The 16,726-nt window shown below is 39.8% G+C and overlaps 1 protein-coding gene across 1 annotated transcript; it reads right to left on the reverse strand.

Annotated features, from left to right (window-relative positions):
- Positions 1-3,345: 3,345 nt before the first annotated feature.
- On the reverse strand, positions 3,346-3,789 carry LOC140810346 (uncharacterized). Its single transcript, XM_073168220.1, has one exon. It carries the CDS (start codon positions 3,787-3,789, stop codon positions 3,346-3,348), a length of 444 nt encoding a protein of 147 aa, XP_073024321.1.
- Between the last annotated feature and the right edge of the window lie 12,937 nt (positions 3,790-16,726).

Consider the following 16,726-nt stretch of genomic DNA (forward strand, 5'->3'; position numbering starts at 1 on the left):
AAGCTACAAGTTTAAAATGTTTCTGAGGTTAAATGTTTTATATGCTTAAAATTGCTCAAAAAGAGACCTGTATGATTAGAAACTTAGATTTAAATGCATGTTTGTTGGAACTTTTCAAGTTCGCAATCTTGATTTTGATGTTAACAAAACTTGTTTTTTTTATTTATAATGTTTTATCGAAGTGCGAAGGAAACTAGAACTGATAAGAATTCAAACTGATCAGTTAACCAAGCATAACTGAAGCTATCAAGAAGAAAACTGAAAACTCCGACTGACCAATCAAACTGAACCAGTCTAGTTGGTATATCAAGAACAGTTCAACTGATTTATCAGTTGATAAGTGACTCAGCAGAAAAAATTCAGAAGCCCGGCCAGCTAATGAAGTGTTCAACTGATGAAGAGCTCAACTGACCAGTTCAACTGAATCAGTGAAATCAGTTCAGCTGACGAGCCAACTGATTTCACCTCACCAGTTCAAGACAAGCTCAACTGACCAGTTCAGAGCATCAGTTAGGAATCAATCAGTTTGCAGAACACGACAATCTTACTCAATGGAATCCAGTTGTGCACAACGGTATAGAAGCAAATGTCCAGTCAAAGGACAATAATGGACGTTGCAGCAAAGCTTAATGACAAAACATTAAAGAAGAAACGTCGAAAAAGTCGAGACACAAAGTCCAAGGAACGCATTCAAAGCTGCAACGATCACATGTGATGAGTCTTAGTGTACGGTCATCTTGCTGCTATAAATACAGACCAAGACCATCAGCAAAATATACATGTGAGATACACGAGAGTGTGGAAAAGAAATGACACACTTATCTGTGTAGGACCGAGTGCTTACCGCTTTACCAAAAGCTATAGCTAGTGGTAATGGTGCAACTCAAATCTTTTAAACCGCACAGCAGCACAAGCACCATGGTTCGATCGCTCTACCAAGCAAGGACAATTATTGCACCCAATAATCTCCCTCCCAATAATTGCACTCCTTGCAATCAATGGGAATCGAACCCATGACCTTGGCTCTGATACCAATTATAGGACCGAGTGCTTACCGCTTTACCAAAAGCTATAGCTAATGGTAATGATGCAACTCAAATCTTTTAAACCGCACAGCAGCACAAGCACCATGGTTCGATCGCTCTACCAAGCAAGGACAATTATTGCACCCAACAATCTGCTTATCAGCTTTCAAGAAACAATCAGCCCGGAAGGAACACTCAAGTATTATCAACTTAGTTTAGAAGCTCATTTCCCTTAGTGTGTGAGAACGCCTTCTTGGTGTATTCTTTGTTCAGTTCTCACACACACGCACATACACCACCACTCAAATACATTCATGCACAAAGACATTAAACTTGTGTATGTAGTCTTTCTCACATAGACGTTAAATAAGTGTTGGCTGAAAGGTGCTGCATTCAGTCTAGGCCAGGATTTCAGATTAGGCAGTAGTGTAAGTCCTAAGCTAAGTGGGTTAGTACAAAGGGTTGTATAAATCAAAGTCTTCTAGTGGATCCTACCCGATGTGGTAGATCCTACCCGATGTGGTAGAAAAGGTGACGTAGGAGCATTTGAAGTCTCCGAACATCCACAAACATATCTTATGTTCTTAACTGATTAACTGCTGTTTTCAAATTTATTTGATCAGTTCGAGGAATTATCAGTTCAGTTCTCACCATAACTGAACTGATATTTTCTGACATGGGGACTGGAAAAACATTTTAGTTTACTTTTGGAGATTTTTGAGAAGTTTGCCCCTTAATATAATTATTAAATTTACCTGTTAAAGGTGAAGTCCAACTGAAAAAAATAGGAGAAATAAAATAAAGTAAATTTACGGAGAGTGATAGAAGATCGAGAAAAAGTGTCGAGTCTATTGAAACTCTAAAAGAAGGGGGGAGGTTGTTGCATCAACAAAAATGGCTTCGCCAGAGCATCTTCAGGGTAAAATCCGTTTTCGTATCTCCCCCTTCTCCTCCATTGTTTGCTATTTTTGAATAATTGGGTTATAAATTCTATTTTTGTGGGTTTTTTCTTTTAATGTTGCTTAAGTTTTAGCCTAAAAACGTAATCAACTTTGTTTGTACCAATTTTGCTGGTGAGTAATGTCATTAGCGTGAAAACAATTTTGCATTTGCTTAGAAAGAAATTCGGTGTTGTTGTCCGAACAAATGACTTGTAATTGAGGGAGAAAAATTCCTCCAGTACCAGAACTGATTTTTGATGTTTTTTGTTAAATTGCCGTTTGATTTTGTTGAAGAAACGATTCAACATGTTAAAAGTTTCACATTTATTTTTCATTAAATATATCCAAGTGCATCTTGAATAATCATCTACAATCGTCAAGAAATAACGCGAACCATTACGTGATGGTGTAGAAAAAGCACCCCAAATATCAACATGAATTAATTCAAAACAATGAGAAGAACTCGAGGTACTGCGAGAAAAGGAGAGGCGTGATTGTTTAGCCCGTGGACAAACGTCACAAATGAAACTTTATTGGCATTAACGTTGGGAAAATTCTTAACAATGAAATAAAAACGAGATGTTGATGGATGGCCGAGTCTAGCATGCCATATATCAAATTCATTACAGAATTGAAATGAAAGGGCAGAATTGCAAGCTAAATTTGCATCAAGATAGTAGAGTCCTTTGCGAGCACTACCCCAACCAATCATCTTCTTCGTTGTTCGGTCCTGAAAAAGACATCGAGAAGAAGAAAAAAATCACATCACAATTACTTGATTTTGTTAATTTAAAATATGGTATGTGGAAAACATTCTCAAGTGTGAGGAGAATAGTGAACAGTGCCTATGTGAATCACAGGCGCATAAGAACCATCAGGTATCCGAATCGATAAATATTTGTCGATAGATATATAGGAAGAGAATGAGGATAAAGATGTGCATATATGATTTGATGAACCTGAATAAATAATCTAATAAAGAAAAGAACAAGTTAGAATTGTACCTGCTAGGTGAGCTGATGGCCCATCTATTCTCTGGCGGCCAAGAGTGCAAGGACTTTGTTGTATTGGTCAGGCGTCAATTGAGTAGGAGGGGCAACGGTAGTGGCTGGAGATGGGACTGATCTTTTTCCTTGTTTGTGAGGAAATCCATGGAGTTGGTAGCATGTGGCGAGTGTGTGGCCGTGTTTATTGCAATGATCATAGAGAGGGTTCGGACGTTTTCCAAAAGGTCGAGGTGCTGCTTTGTATGCTTGAAGTGCAGTGGAGTCGATGTTGGGAATTGTTCGGATATTGATTTCTTGTTGCTTTTCCTCTTGGCGTACCAAATTATATATATGCTAAATGGAGGGAAATGGTTCCATTAGGAGAATTTGGCTTCAAATTGCTGAGAAACTGTCATCAAGTCCCTGCAGAAATTCCACAGCATGGTCTTGATGTTGATGGTCAATGATGCCTTTTGCATTTCCACAGATACAAGGAGGAATGTTAATGATGGAGTTGAGTTCATCCCATAATGATTTGAGTTGTGTGAAATAAAAGGAGATAGACATGCCTTCTTGCTTTAGGGCAGCAATAGACTGTTTCAGTAGATAAATTTTTGGTGCATTTGATTGAGAGAAGCGCTCCTTTAAATCAATCCAGATTTGTGCTGCAGTATCAGCGTACAAGATGCTCGCACTAATGTCCGGGGAAAAAGAGTTGATAATCGAACTACTCACTAGGTCATTGCATCGTTCCCAATTGGAAATGTCATCCTTTTCGGAAGGAACCAGAAGAGAGCCATCAACGAAAATCAGTTTGTTTTTTGCTCGAAGTGCCATCATGATTGAACGACTCCAAGACCATTAGTTGTCTCCTGTTAAGAGAGGAGTGACAAGAATTGTGGACGGGCTATCGGAATGATGAATGGCGTAGGAATTTGTTTTGATGGTGGCATAGTGCTGTTTGAGATCTCTTCATCTTCGGCCATGATGAAGAAAAATGAAAGATGAAATGAAATGAGATTGTTCACTGCTCTGATACCATGTGAAATTTGTGAACTTCGTTCTTCATTCATTATCGAACAATGTATATATAATGTTTACAAGCACAATATACAAGGTAAATAGATACATTATTAGAAACTAACAATAATTAAGGAAAAGAAACAATCATTAAGGGATAACAAATTGGAATGATTTGTAATAGAAGCTAAAATATTGGGATGATGCGTGATTGAAGCGGTGGAACGTGATTGATGCGGTGGAAGCGGTAGAATTTGTCTAACATTACTTTAATTCATTTGATGTAAATGTTGACTATCATGATTTCACATCTGTTCATATTTTTAAGGCGACTGATCAAGTTCCCACCCAAATTCACGCCTTCCACTTTTCTTTGATGAACTTGGCTATAAATATGTGTTCTTTTCCCATCATTTTCACTTTTAACAACCTTGTAATTATTTTTATAAATTTTTAACCCACTCCTGACTAGAGATTTTGTGCTTGGCAACTATTTCTAATCCATAAGTCATTTCTTCCTGGGTGCTTTTAGGAAAATTTCGAGCCCCGACCCAAACCTAGTCGATGAGTTAGCCCAATTCCTCGATGCTCCTCCTTCTCCCAAGCAGCCCCCTTGATGCGATCATGGACAGCCACGCGCCGAGGAAGGCATGGAAATTCATGGGAGTGGCGTTTGGGAACCAAAAGAAAATCATTCAAGCATTGTTGGAGAAACCCGAGGCTACACGGACGTGTACACGGACCTGTACACGGGGTCCGTGTCCTTCACAACCCGAGATGAGCAAATCCAGTGCCTGCACGGACCTGGAGACGGACCCAGGCACGGGGTCCGTGCCCTTTGAAGTTGGCGAATACAGTGTCTACACGGACCCGTACACGGAGGTGAGCACGGGGTCCGTGTCCCTTGATCCAGGCTGAAGATTAGTACAGTATGTACACGGACCCAGACACGGAGGTCTGCACGGGGTCCGTGCCTAGCGTTTTCTGCGCGGATTTATTTCCTTTTCTAGAGTTTTATTATTTTGGGAGACTAGATTTCTTGATATCTTTTGATATATTGACTATGTTGGACGAAAAATTACACACAATACATAATTTTATTTTGAGTTTATCAAAACTTTTGAGAATTTTCTCTCAACTTTTCAAAGCCAAGCTTTGTCAAATCAAATCAAACTTATCAAAGTTTTTAACTTTGTGGCGTTTGTCGATCGTTGCTTGTGCGGATTGTCGTAGGCAAAGTTCTTCGAAGGTTCGTATAGTTTTCGATTGTTTATCCTCGTGTTTATTTGTTGCTAAACTCTTGCTAGTTTAGAGGTGAATATCACATATTACTTGATTCAAAAGATCGGGAAAAACACACGAATCTTAATATCGTAATTGAATAGAGGGTGCGATTTATTTTTAATCGTGTTTGCTATTTATTCGTATCAAGATTCATATCATTTGGTATCAGAGCGCCAGGTTTATTGAATTCAAGTAAATTATCTTGTTCTTAAATTGCAGATCTGTATTATTTATTCGAATATTTTCAGATCTGTTTTGTTCTATCGTTCTTCGTATTTTTTTCGTGAATCTGTGATACACGAAATTTTGAGTCCTTTTTTCTTGAATTTTCGGAAAAAAAAAAAAAAAAAAAAAGAGTACAAAAATTCCGAAAATTCACCATTATTTCTTTTTCATATATTGTTCTATTGTCTTCATAGAGTCATATTCAATTGTCTCACACAGTCAAAAAAAAAAAAAAAAATTTCCTATATTCGAATTTCTTGTCTACACAGTCCAAGTGAGTCGGTCGCATTTGTTCACAAGTTTGAACTTTGATTGTTTGATATACCCACAATACAAAGCTTGAGCACTTCCAAGAGGGCTTTCAAAATTCGAGTGATACACTTGAGTGAGAGTGACTTTTCTTTGGAGTGAACGGTGAGTATTTGTTGTGAGCATACAAATAAAGAGGTAAAAGACGAGTGAATTTCTTTGGAGTGATCGTGAGCATTTGGGTGAGGATTATTTTATTTCTACTAACCTTTTCTTGCAGGTACAACTTTGAAATTAAATGGAGAGGGAGGTAGGAGATAGTTCGAATTCGGGGGTGTCCAAAGCTCATCTAGATGCGTTGTTTGGGGATTTTAGTAGAGCGATGGCGACCCAAATGGAGTCGTTGCATGAGAGGTTGGGTAAACTTGAGGTTAGTGTTAGTGGGGGTAAACCTAAGCCTAGAGATTTGGGTAGAGATGATGAGGAGTATGATCTAGGAGGAGGCGATGAGAGTCAAAATGAGGATTGGGGTAGGAATGGGAGAGATAGAGGATTTGGTAGAGGAAGAAGGGAAGCCATGCGGGGTAGATATGAGGAGACTAGGGAAGATGGTCACATGGGTAGCATTAAGATGAAGATCCCTTCATTCCATGGGAAATCTGACCCGGAGGCGTACCTAGAATGGGAAAAGAGGGTAGAGTTCGTATTTGCATGTCACCACTACTCCGAACAAAAGAAGGTGAGGTTGGCGGTGGTTGAATTCTTAGACTATGCTCTCATTTGGTGGGATCAATTAGTGACCACTAAAAGAAAGTATAATGAGAGGCCTATTGAATCTTGGGATGAGATGAAGAGTGTAATGAGGAAGAGGTTTGTGCCTAACCATTACTATAGGGAGATGTTTAAGAGGTTACAAACTTTGAGGCAAGGGTTGAAGAGTGTTGAGGACTACTATAAGGAGATGGAAGTACTCATGATTAGGGCAAATACTGAGGAGGATAATGAAGCAACTATGGCTCGTTTTCTTTGTGGTTTGAACAGGGAGATTCAAGATCAAGTGGAGCTTCGGCACTACTTAGATCTAGACGAAATGGTGCAAATGGCCATAAAGGTGGAGCAACAACTCAAAAGACGTGGAGTTGGTCGCACCAACCAAACCGGGGGTTCGTCTTCTTCTTGGCAATCCAATGTTGTGAAGCACGAGGAAAATAAAGTGGGGGCCAAGCCAAGATTTGACACTAAGCAAGAGGCGCCTAAACAAGGAGTCCAAGGTAAATCTGAAACTCCTTCTAATCGTTCTAGGGATACTAAATGCTTTAGATGTCAAGGGTTGGGTCACATTGCTAGTGAATGTCCTAATAAAAGAGTGATGGTTTTGAATGGTTATGGTGGGTATGAGTCCCAAAGCGAGGGTAGTGATGATGATATGCCTGCATTGGAGGATCCCGATGAGGGATATGAGGCGGTTGTAGGAGAATCATTGGTGACTAGGCGTATCATGATTGGCCAAGTCGAGGAGGAGGAGACCAATCAAAGGGGGAACTTGTTTCATACTAGATGCTTTGTAAATGAAAAGGTTTGCAATGTCATTATAGATGGAGGGAGTTGTACCAATGTAGCTAGTTGTGAGATGGTGGAGAAGTTGAATTTGCCTATTTTGAAACATTCACAACCATATAGGCTTCAATGGTTGAATGATTGTGCTGAGGTAAAAGTGAATGGGCAAGTTCTAGTTGCAATTTCGATTGGGAAGTACGTTGATGAGGTGTTATGCGATGTTGTGCCTATGCATGCTTGTCATATCTTGTTGGGTAGACCTTGGCAATTCGATAGGAAGGTAACACATGATGGTTTCAAGAATAGGTACTCATTTGTCCTAAACAAAGAACCAATTGTATTGCTTCCTTTGTCACCAAAACAAATACTTGAGGATCAATTAAAGAAAAGAAAAAGAGATGAGGCCGAAAAAAAGAGTGTCCAAAAGAGTGAGATGGCCTTAGAAAAAGAAAAAGAAAATTATATGGTCGAAAGAAAGAGTGAACAAAAGAGTGAGATGACCATAGAAAAGAAAAAAGAGAGAGGAAAAGAGGCCAAAGAAAAAGAAATGAAAAATAATTTGATGGCCCAAAGGAGTGAAAAGAGTGAGGATGAGAGTTGCTTATTATTGCATAAACCATTACATGTACCTTTGTACAAAGTGGTTTATCCATATTGTGATGATATCGCCGGTTCAATCCCGAGCATTGTTAATTTTTCTTTGCAGGATTCTATTGATGTTATGATAGGGAGGCTAGCAAGTGTTGTTGGTGCGAGGATACGATGGGATGAACCATGTGGATTCAAGAGCCATAGCAATGAGGTAAGGTTAGTTGTCACCGCAACATCCGAGAGGTATGATTTTCTCCCTTACCTTAATTCATTGTTGTTTTGTTTTCAAGAATTATGGGGACAAGTTGACAATGTGATGCTTAGAGAATGTGAATGTGGTTTAGTCTTGTTACCTAAGTGTCATATTATTGAGAATGAATATGCATTGCATGAATTAGATTCAAATGTTATTGATTTTGAGTGTTCCAAGATTGTCCAATTGACACTTTGTCATGGCAATGACCTATGTGCATTAGGATTAATTCATGTGGTGAGTTGAATGAAGCCAGGGATAGTACATTTAGTGTGTTCTATTTGCATGATTCCTACTTGTTTGATGAAGACTTTGGGAAGAGCATGAATGACTATAAGAATTTCTTTGTCCATGATGAATATATTTTTAAGGAGACTAAGTTGTTCATGTTATGCTCGTTTTATGAGTTACTCGCTAGTGATGCATATTGTTATGATTTCATTATTGATAAGATGCATGCATTTCTATGTTGGTTACATATAAAAAGGTATGTCGAATGGTGTCGTAACGAGGGTCTTGCATGTATGAAGATAGCAACTAGGCTAGGGTTTTATGACATGCATGACTTAATTCTTATTCCTAGTAAACTTTGGTTGTGCACTTGTGTTGAAATTTTTGCGTTGTTAACTAGGTCTAAGAAGAAGAGGAATTTAATCTTTATGATGCTTAATGCGATATTGTCACTATCCTTTCATGTCACTTGTTATTTGATATTTGGTGTAAGTGATGTTTACAAGAAGAGAGCAACCAAGAAGTTGAGGTTCCAAATGTCAATGGCGCACATGGGGGATAGCACCTACAAAATTGAACTTCGAGGTAAGCATGTTGGTCACATAATCTTTGTCATTACTAACTTGCTTCCTTTTTGTGTAGGTAGCACGGATTTGAGGACAAATCCTTTTCAAGAAGGGGAGGATGATGCGATCATGGACAGCCACGCGCCGAGGAAGGCATGGAAATTCATGGGAGTGGCGTTTGGGAACCAAAAGAAAATCATTCAAGCATTGTTGGAGAAACCCGAGGCTACACGGACGTGTACACGGACCTGTACACGGGGTCCGTGTCCTTCACAACTCGAGATGAGCAAATCCAGTGCCTGCACGGACCTGGAGACGGACCCAGGCACGGGGTCCGTGCCCTTTGAAGTTGGCGAATACAGTGTCTACACGGACCCGTACACGGAGGTGAGCACGGGGTCCGTGTCCCTTGATCCAGGCTGAAGATTAGTACAGTATGTACACGGACCCAGACACGGAGGTCTGCACGGGGTCCGTGCCTAGCGTTTTCTGCGCGGATTTATTTCCTTTTCTAGAGTTTTATTATTTTGGGAGACTAGATTTCTTGATATCTTTTGATATATTGACTATGTTGGACGAAAAATTACACACAATACATAATTTTATTTTGAGTTTATCAAAACTTTTGAGAATTTTCTCTCAACTTTTCAAAGCCAAGCTTTGTCAAATCAAATCAAACTTATCAAAGTTTTTAACTTTGTGGCGTTTGTCGATCGTTGCTTGTGCGGATTGTCGTAGGCAAAGTTCTTCGAAGGTTCGTATAGTTTTCGATTGTTTATCCTCGTGTTTATTTGTTGCTAAACTCTTGCTAGTTTAGAGGTGAATATCACATATTACTTGATTCAAAAGATCGGGAAAAACACACGAATCTTAATATCGTAATTGAATAGAGGGTGCGATTTATTTTTAATCGTGTTTGCTATTTATTCGTATCAAGATTCATATCACCCCTACTGCTAGGGAGGAAACTGCCCTTGCACGGTACCTTAGGGAATTCAAGGCTATACGACCAAATAACGGATTCCGATCTTGACTGGTATGATGTTTTCGAGTCATTCCTTAACCATGATTCGGCAAATATTATTAGGGAGAGATCGGAGATTCTTGAGGACTTTGAGATGGCTATGCTCGAGGTGAGTAACTGAACACATAATCCACCCCAGGGCTGTCTCACCTTTTATACTGATCAAGTTGATATGGGCCTTAAGTTTTTCGTCCCCAAACTAATCCAAGAAATATGTAAATATTATGGCATATGTCCAAGCAAACTTTTTGTCAATTCATTTTCTACTCTTCTGTCATTAGGAGTTCTTTTTAAGTATTTTTGAATCCCCAAGTAGGTCTTTTTCTTAGGTTTAATACATAATAAAAGGGGAGGTCCGGTTAAGTTCTATATCAACCTTAATACTGAGCACCAATTTTTTGGGGGGCAACCCCATTTCTCGTAAGAGTTGACTGAACATAATTTTTTTTGTTTCCTCTCTTATGCCTTATTCCAACTATTTAACTTGGGAGCATAAATTAAATTCTTGGTCCTCTTACCTCTGTGAGCCTAGTTGAAACTCAAAAATGTTTTAGCCACCATGTCAGCTCAGTGTGTCCGAAAACTGAGCCTAATGAAAGATGATGTCTTGTTCCACTTCGTCTTCTGTCGGAAGGGGACGAGATAAAAAGGTCTTTAGGCAGGTCTCGAATCTCTTTGTAAACTTTTCTTCTCTATTTTTTAACTATTTCATTCTTCGTTCAGATGATATGATGGTGAGAGCCGAGATGATCAAGGACATGAATAAGAAAAAGTCCAAGATGGACGAACATTATCATCTAGCCGAATGATATTTGATTACCAAGATAAAATATAGGAGAAGGGGAATGCCCAGAAAACAGAAGCTCCAATAATCTTCGTTGCCAAAGTTCTCTTGAGTAAACAAATACTAAAGGCTTTTTATTTATGCATGAAAATCTCACATTTCTCCTCATACAAATAGTGTCGCCATATCCTTAAAGCAAATACAATTGCCACCAATTCTAAATCGTGGGTATGCCAGTTGTTGATTGTCTCAATATTGTTTGGGTCAACTGCAACCTCGTCTCTAGAAATTACATGCCCCAAAAACTGAAGAACCTAAAGGGGGGGTGAATAGGTTCTTTTAGGCCCTTTAGCGTTTTTAAAACGAGTTTGCAAAAATTGCAAGCGGAAGACTTGAGGGACAATCACAAATAAAATGAATGCGTAAAGTAAGTGCGTAAAATAAATGCGTAGTAAAGTAAATGCGTAAAGTAAAGAGGGATAGAGATGTTTATGGAAGTTCGACGAAGAATCGTCTACGTCTCCCCTTCTCGATGAGGATCGAGGTATCACTATATCGACTTGGCTTTAGGAGCTCCAAGCTAGCTTTTACAACCACGCCTCGATGCGTCTACTTGGCCTTGAGGGCTCCAAGGATAGCCACGAACTTTACAACCCACTCGAGAGTATTACTTTCACTCTTTTTCTACAACTCTTTTGATATTACAACTCTTTTAATCAACGCACACAAGAGATAGTAGAAAGCTTTGTAAGAGACAAGAGAGAGTGGAGTGGGATGATTGAAAATGCATCCTCAAAGGCCTATTTATACTAGTCTTGGACGCCAAGGTTCGGATCTTCTGTTTATGATTCGGAACGTCCGATGTGATTGAAATCAATTTGCGTAATTCTGGGATGACTTCGGATCGTCCGTTCTTGACTTCGTAGGGTCCGAACATATGCTTCGGAGGGACCGATCCAGCTTCGTTTCTTCCGAACGGTTCTTTCAGACAGTGTATGACCAGCTTCGGAAGGTCCGAACTCAAGTTCGTACCGTCCGAACATTCCCTCGTTTCCAGAGATTTGAAATCTTCAACACTTCGTAGCGTCCGATCATGTCCTTCGTAGCGTCCGAAATCTTACTCAATCAACAGTCAGATCAATTTGTCTCCGCATTCAAGTGATTTGATTGCTTGTGTTCGGAACGTCCGATCACGTCTTCGGACCGTCCGAACTGGCTCCTCGCAGCTTCCGAACAGCTTCCACTTTGCTTCTGATCGGCACCTTTTCGGAACGTCCGAACCAACTTCGGATCTTCCGAACTTAACTTTGTTCTTAATTTCCTGCATGCCTCAATATAAAACATTAGTACATTTTTAAGCCAAGTTTTGGTATCATCAAAACAAAAACTTTGGGATATGTTACAGCATTAAAAACATTAATCTCATCCTCGAGATTTGTATGCGTTTAAGGCGTAACAATCTCCCCCTTTTTGATGATCACAAAAATTGGTTAAAAATTGAGAAACAATAATCAACATAATCTAAATTATTATTAAATAACTCCCCCTTAATCAAATAACAAGTCTAAGAGGTTGAATTAAGGCGAATTTATTTAATAACCATTTAATAGCAATTTTAACCAAATAATTTTAACCAAATAAATTCTCCCCCTTTTTGTGATAAGCAAAAAGACATAAGCATAAAGAGAGACAAATAAACAGGTAAAATATCCACTAATAAATGCAAGTCTTTTATACAATGATGCATAAAGATAAAATAAACAAAAATAACAAAAACATAATCTAAGAATCCGCATCCCGCGACTCTCTATGTCTCCTCATCTCAGCCTCGATGGAATCAAGACGCGAGGAAGTCTCAGTATGATGACGCTCTAAGGTAGACTCTAAAAGAGAAAAACGAGTGTCGAAACGAGTCTCCAATCGCTCGAGATACTCGAAAATCCGATCGTAGGGTCCAGAGGGAGCAGGCGGAGTGAAGCCATGAGGAAGGTCATCCATGGTCATCAAAGGAGTGCTAATAGGGTCGGGAACACGCTGATGAGATGTAGAGGGAATATCAAACGAAGGGGTAGGAGTGGTACCCGTAGTGGGGGGACCAGCGGGAAATCCTCTCGTCTGAACGTGAGGAGGAAGAAGACCGAAGGGAACATGAAAGTGGTCGGTCGGACGATAGGACGCAAAGATGCGATCCTTGTCGACGACCCAAGAGGATAAGACGGGATTCCAAGAGAGTCCCATCTTAACAACAGGATCTTGGTCGATAGTCTCGCGGGGAGAAATAGACACGGATTCTTCATCTGTAAAGTCAATGCCCAGATGAGCTAGAATCCGGTTAATGAACCGGCCAAATGGAAAAGAGACGCGAGTAGAAGAAGCCGCGTACTCCATGGCGTACATAAGAAAACGGGGAAGGTTAAAAGGACGCTGGGAGACTAAATAATAGATAATATACAGATCGAGATACTTGCAAGTGGAGAGGTCTCCACTGCGAGGAACAATGGTAGAAGTGATGAGCTTCAGAACAAGCTGAAGCTGAGGAGGAAGGTCCTTCGCATGAGGACGGTCATCGGCAGGAGTAGGCGGACGACCGAAGATGGTGGTCAAGGCAGTGACTCGATCAAAAGTGGGGTCATTCTCAGTCCAAGACTGAGAAAAGAACTCACTCGGTCCGTCTCGAGGAAGATCGAACCAAGTGGAGAGGTCGGCGGTAGAAAAAGAAATGAACCGACCCTGAACAATGGTAACAACACGAGTGTCATCACCACCAAGAACTAGGGAAAAGTTCGCATAGAACTGATGTATGAGAGAGGGGTAGATGAGATCGGGTACGGAAGGTAGAAAGAAGTTTCCCCAACGTTGAGACTCAATAAGAGTAATCAACGTAAAGAAATTTGCACGAAGATAATCGGTGTGAAGGGTACGACCAGGCAGAATGTTACGGGTTTCGAATTCAGGTGGGATAGGACGAGGGTTGGGTGGTTGGGTAAGATCATGGTGAAAGGCACCGTGACGAGGGCGAACATTTCGGCCAGCTACGTTACGGCGCGGAGGCATAGTGAGTAGTGAGTGTTTTGTGTGGGGAAAGAGAGAAGGAGTGAATGAGCAAATAAATCAGAGGATCCGAACGCCTATTTATAGGCCATGTTCGGACGGTCCGAACATGAGTTCGGAAGGTCCGGAATTTGAACGGAACGGTTATCTGGCACTCAGTTCGGACGATCCGATTCACAATCGGACAATCCGATCATAGAACGGAGGCTACGAAGCGTAAACGGAGGGTCCGAAGTCTGACAATCAGGCATGGGAAGGCGCGAACATTAAATGACATCGGAAGGAGGTTCGGACGATCCGATGTGTGTTCGGATGGTCCGAAGAGGGAATCGGAGGTTCTGGAACCTATGGTCAGGTTCGGACGATCCGAACACGTTCGGTGGATCCGAGGTGAAACGGAGCATCCGAATAGGAGCGGTGATTCCGAAGTAGCCAAGATGAGGAACACCTAAAATTTAAAAATATTTAGCACATAAATGAATGTTGAGCCATAATTATGGATAAATACAATTAATTTGTATTATCCGACATTATAATGCTCACATTAATAATACTCCCCCTCAATTTAACAAATATGTACGAGAGTATTCGACTAGTGTTTACAACTCAATCATGCCAAGTTCACCACGCAAACGAGTAAAAGTAGATTCATCTAGTGGTTTTGTAAAAATATCAGCAATTTGATTCTTGGTGTCAACATAGTGAAGTTCAACATCATTTTGCTCAATGTGATCACGAATGAAATGATGTCGAATGTCAATATGTTTAGTACGAGAATGTTGAACTGGATTCTTTGTTAGACATATGGTGCTTGTATTATCACAAAAGATTGGAATTTTTGAAAAAGTAACACCATAGTCGAGTAATTGATACTTCATCCAAAGAATTTGTGCACAACAACTACCGGCAGCCATATACTCGGCCTCGGTCGTTGAAAGTGCAACACAGTTTTGCTTTTTAGAAAACCATGACACCAAGCAATTTCCCAAAAAGAAACAAGTTCCACTAGTGCTCTTTCTATCCACCTTATATCCTCCAAAGTCGGCATCACAGTAAGCTTTTAAATCGAAAAATGAGTTCTTAGAATACCATAATCCGAGATTTGGAGTATTTGAAAGATATTTGAAAATGCGTTTTAAGGCGAATAAGTGTGATTCCTTTGGACATGATTGAAATCGTGCACACAAGCAAACACTAAACATAATGTCAGGTCTACTAGCAGTCGCATAGAGTAGGGAGCCAATCATGCTACGAAATAACTTTTGGTCAACAGGTTTACCTCCCTCATCTTTGTCGAGTCTGACTGTCGTGCTCATAGGTGTGGATGAGGCTTTGGAAGACTCCATCCCAAACCTTTTTAGCATATCCTTGATGTACTTCCCTTGGTTGACAAAGAAACCATCCTTGCATTGCTTGATTTGGAGACCAAGGAAGTAGTTGAGCTCGCCCATCATGCTCATCTCAAAGTGATCCTGCATAAGCTTAGAAAAATCTCTACACAAGTGTTCATTAGTAGCACCAAAAATAATATCATCTACATATATTTGTACTATCAGCAAATCATTATTTTTAGTCAAGGTAAATAAGGTAATATCAACTTTACCCCTACAAAAACCATTAGACAACAAAAAGGTAGATAATTTCTCATACCAAGCTCTAGGAGCTTGTTTCAAACCATACAAAGCCTTATCAAGTTTATAAACATAATCAGATAAGTGCACATCTTCAAAACCAATAGGTTGCTCAACATACACTTCTTCTTTCAAATCACCATTAAGAAAAGCACTTTTAACATCCATTTGAAACAATTTAAAGTCTCTAGAGCAAGCAAAAGCAAGTAGCATGCGAATGGATTCTAGTCTAGCAACAGGGGCATAAGTCTCATCATAATCAATTCCCTCTTCTTGACTATATCCTTTAGCTACTAGCCTAGCTTTATTTCTAGTGATTGTACCATGCTCATCTAACTTGTTCCTAAATACCCATTTAGTTCCTATGACAGGTCTATCAGTGGATCTAGGTACAAGATTCCAAACTTTATTCCTTCTAAATTCATTTAGTTCATCTTGCATAGCAATAATCCAAGAATCATCAAATAAAGCTTCTTCTATGTTCTTAGGCTCTATGTGAGAAAGAAAAGCAAGATAATTGCACATATTAGAAGAGCGAGTAGATACTCCCTTCGATGGGCTACCAATGATGAGGTCCATGGGATGATCCTTGTGTGTAGTCCACTCCTTCGGAAGAGGTGCGTCCTCTTGATCTTTAGGAACATCATCTAGGCTTGTGGACTCCAACTTTTCGCCAAGGATATCTATATCATCATCATCAGAAACAACAGGTCTAGGCAAGCAAGGGTTAGTTTCATCAAATATGACATGAATAGATTCTTCAACTAGTAAAGTACGTTTATTAAAGACTCTATATGCTTTGCTAGAAGTAGAGTAACCAAGAAAGATACCTTTGTCCGATTTAGCATCGAACTTACCCAGGTTGTCCTTACCATTGTTGTGGATGAAGCATTTTGATCCAAAAGCGCGGAAGTAAGAAATGTTAGGCTTTCTCCCTCTCCATAGTTCGTATGGAGTTTTCTTGAGAATTGGCCTTATTGATACGCGATTGATGATGTAACAAGCAGAACTCATTGCTTCAGCCCAAAAATATTTTGGTAGAGAATGCTCACATAGCATGGTCCTTGCAATCTCTACTAGGGTCCTATTCTTCCTCTCAACGACACCGTTTTGTTGAGGAGTTCTAGGACAAGAAAAGTTGTGACCAATGCCTTTGCTTTGACAAAAAATTGAAAAATTTTCATTTTGAAATTCCGTTCCGTGGTCACTACGGATTTGTTTGATCAAAAGATTTTTCTCAGTTTCAACCTTTTTGACAAAAATTTTGAAATGATCAAAGGCATCATTTTTGTGGGCTAAAAACAATGT

The sequence above is a fragment of the Primulina eburnea genome, chromosome 13, assembly GCF_022965805.1.
Source record: "Primulina eburnea isolate SZY01 chromosome 13, ASM2296580v1, whole genome shotgun sequence".
Classification (NCBI taxonomy): domain Eukaryota; kingdom Viridiplantae; phylum Streptophyta; class Magnoliopsida; order Lamiales; family Gesneriaceae; genus Primulina; species Primulina eburnea.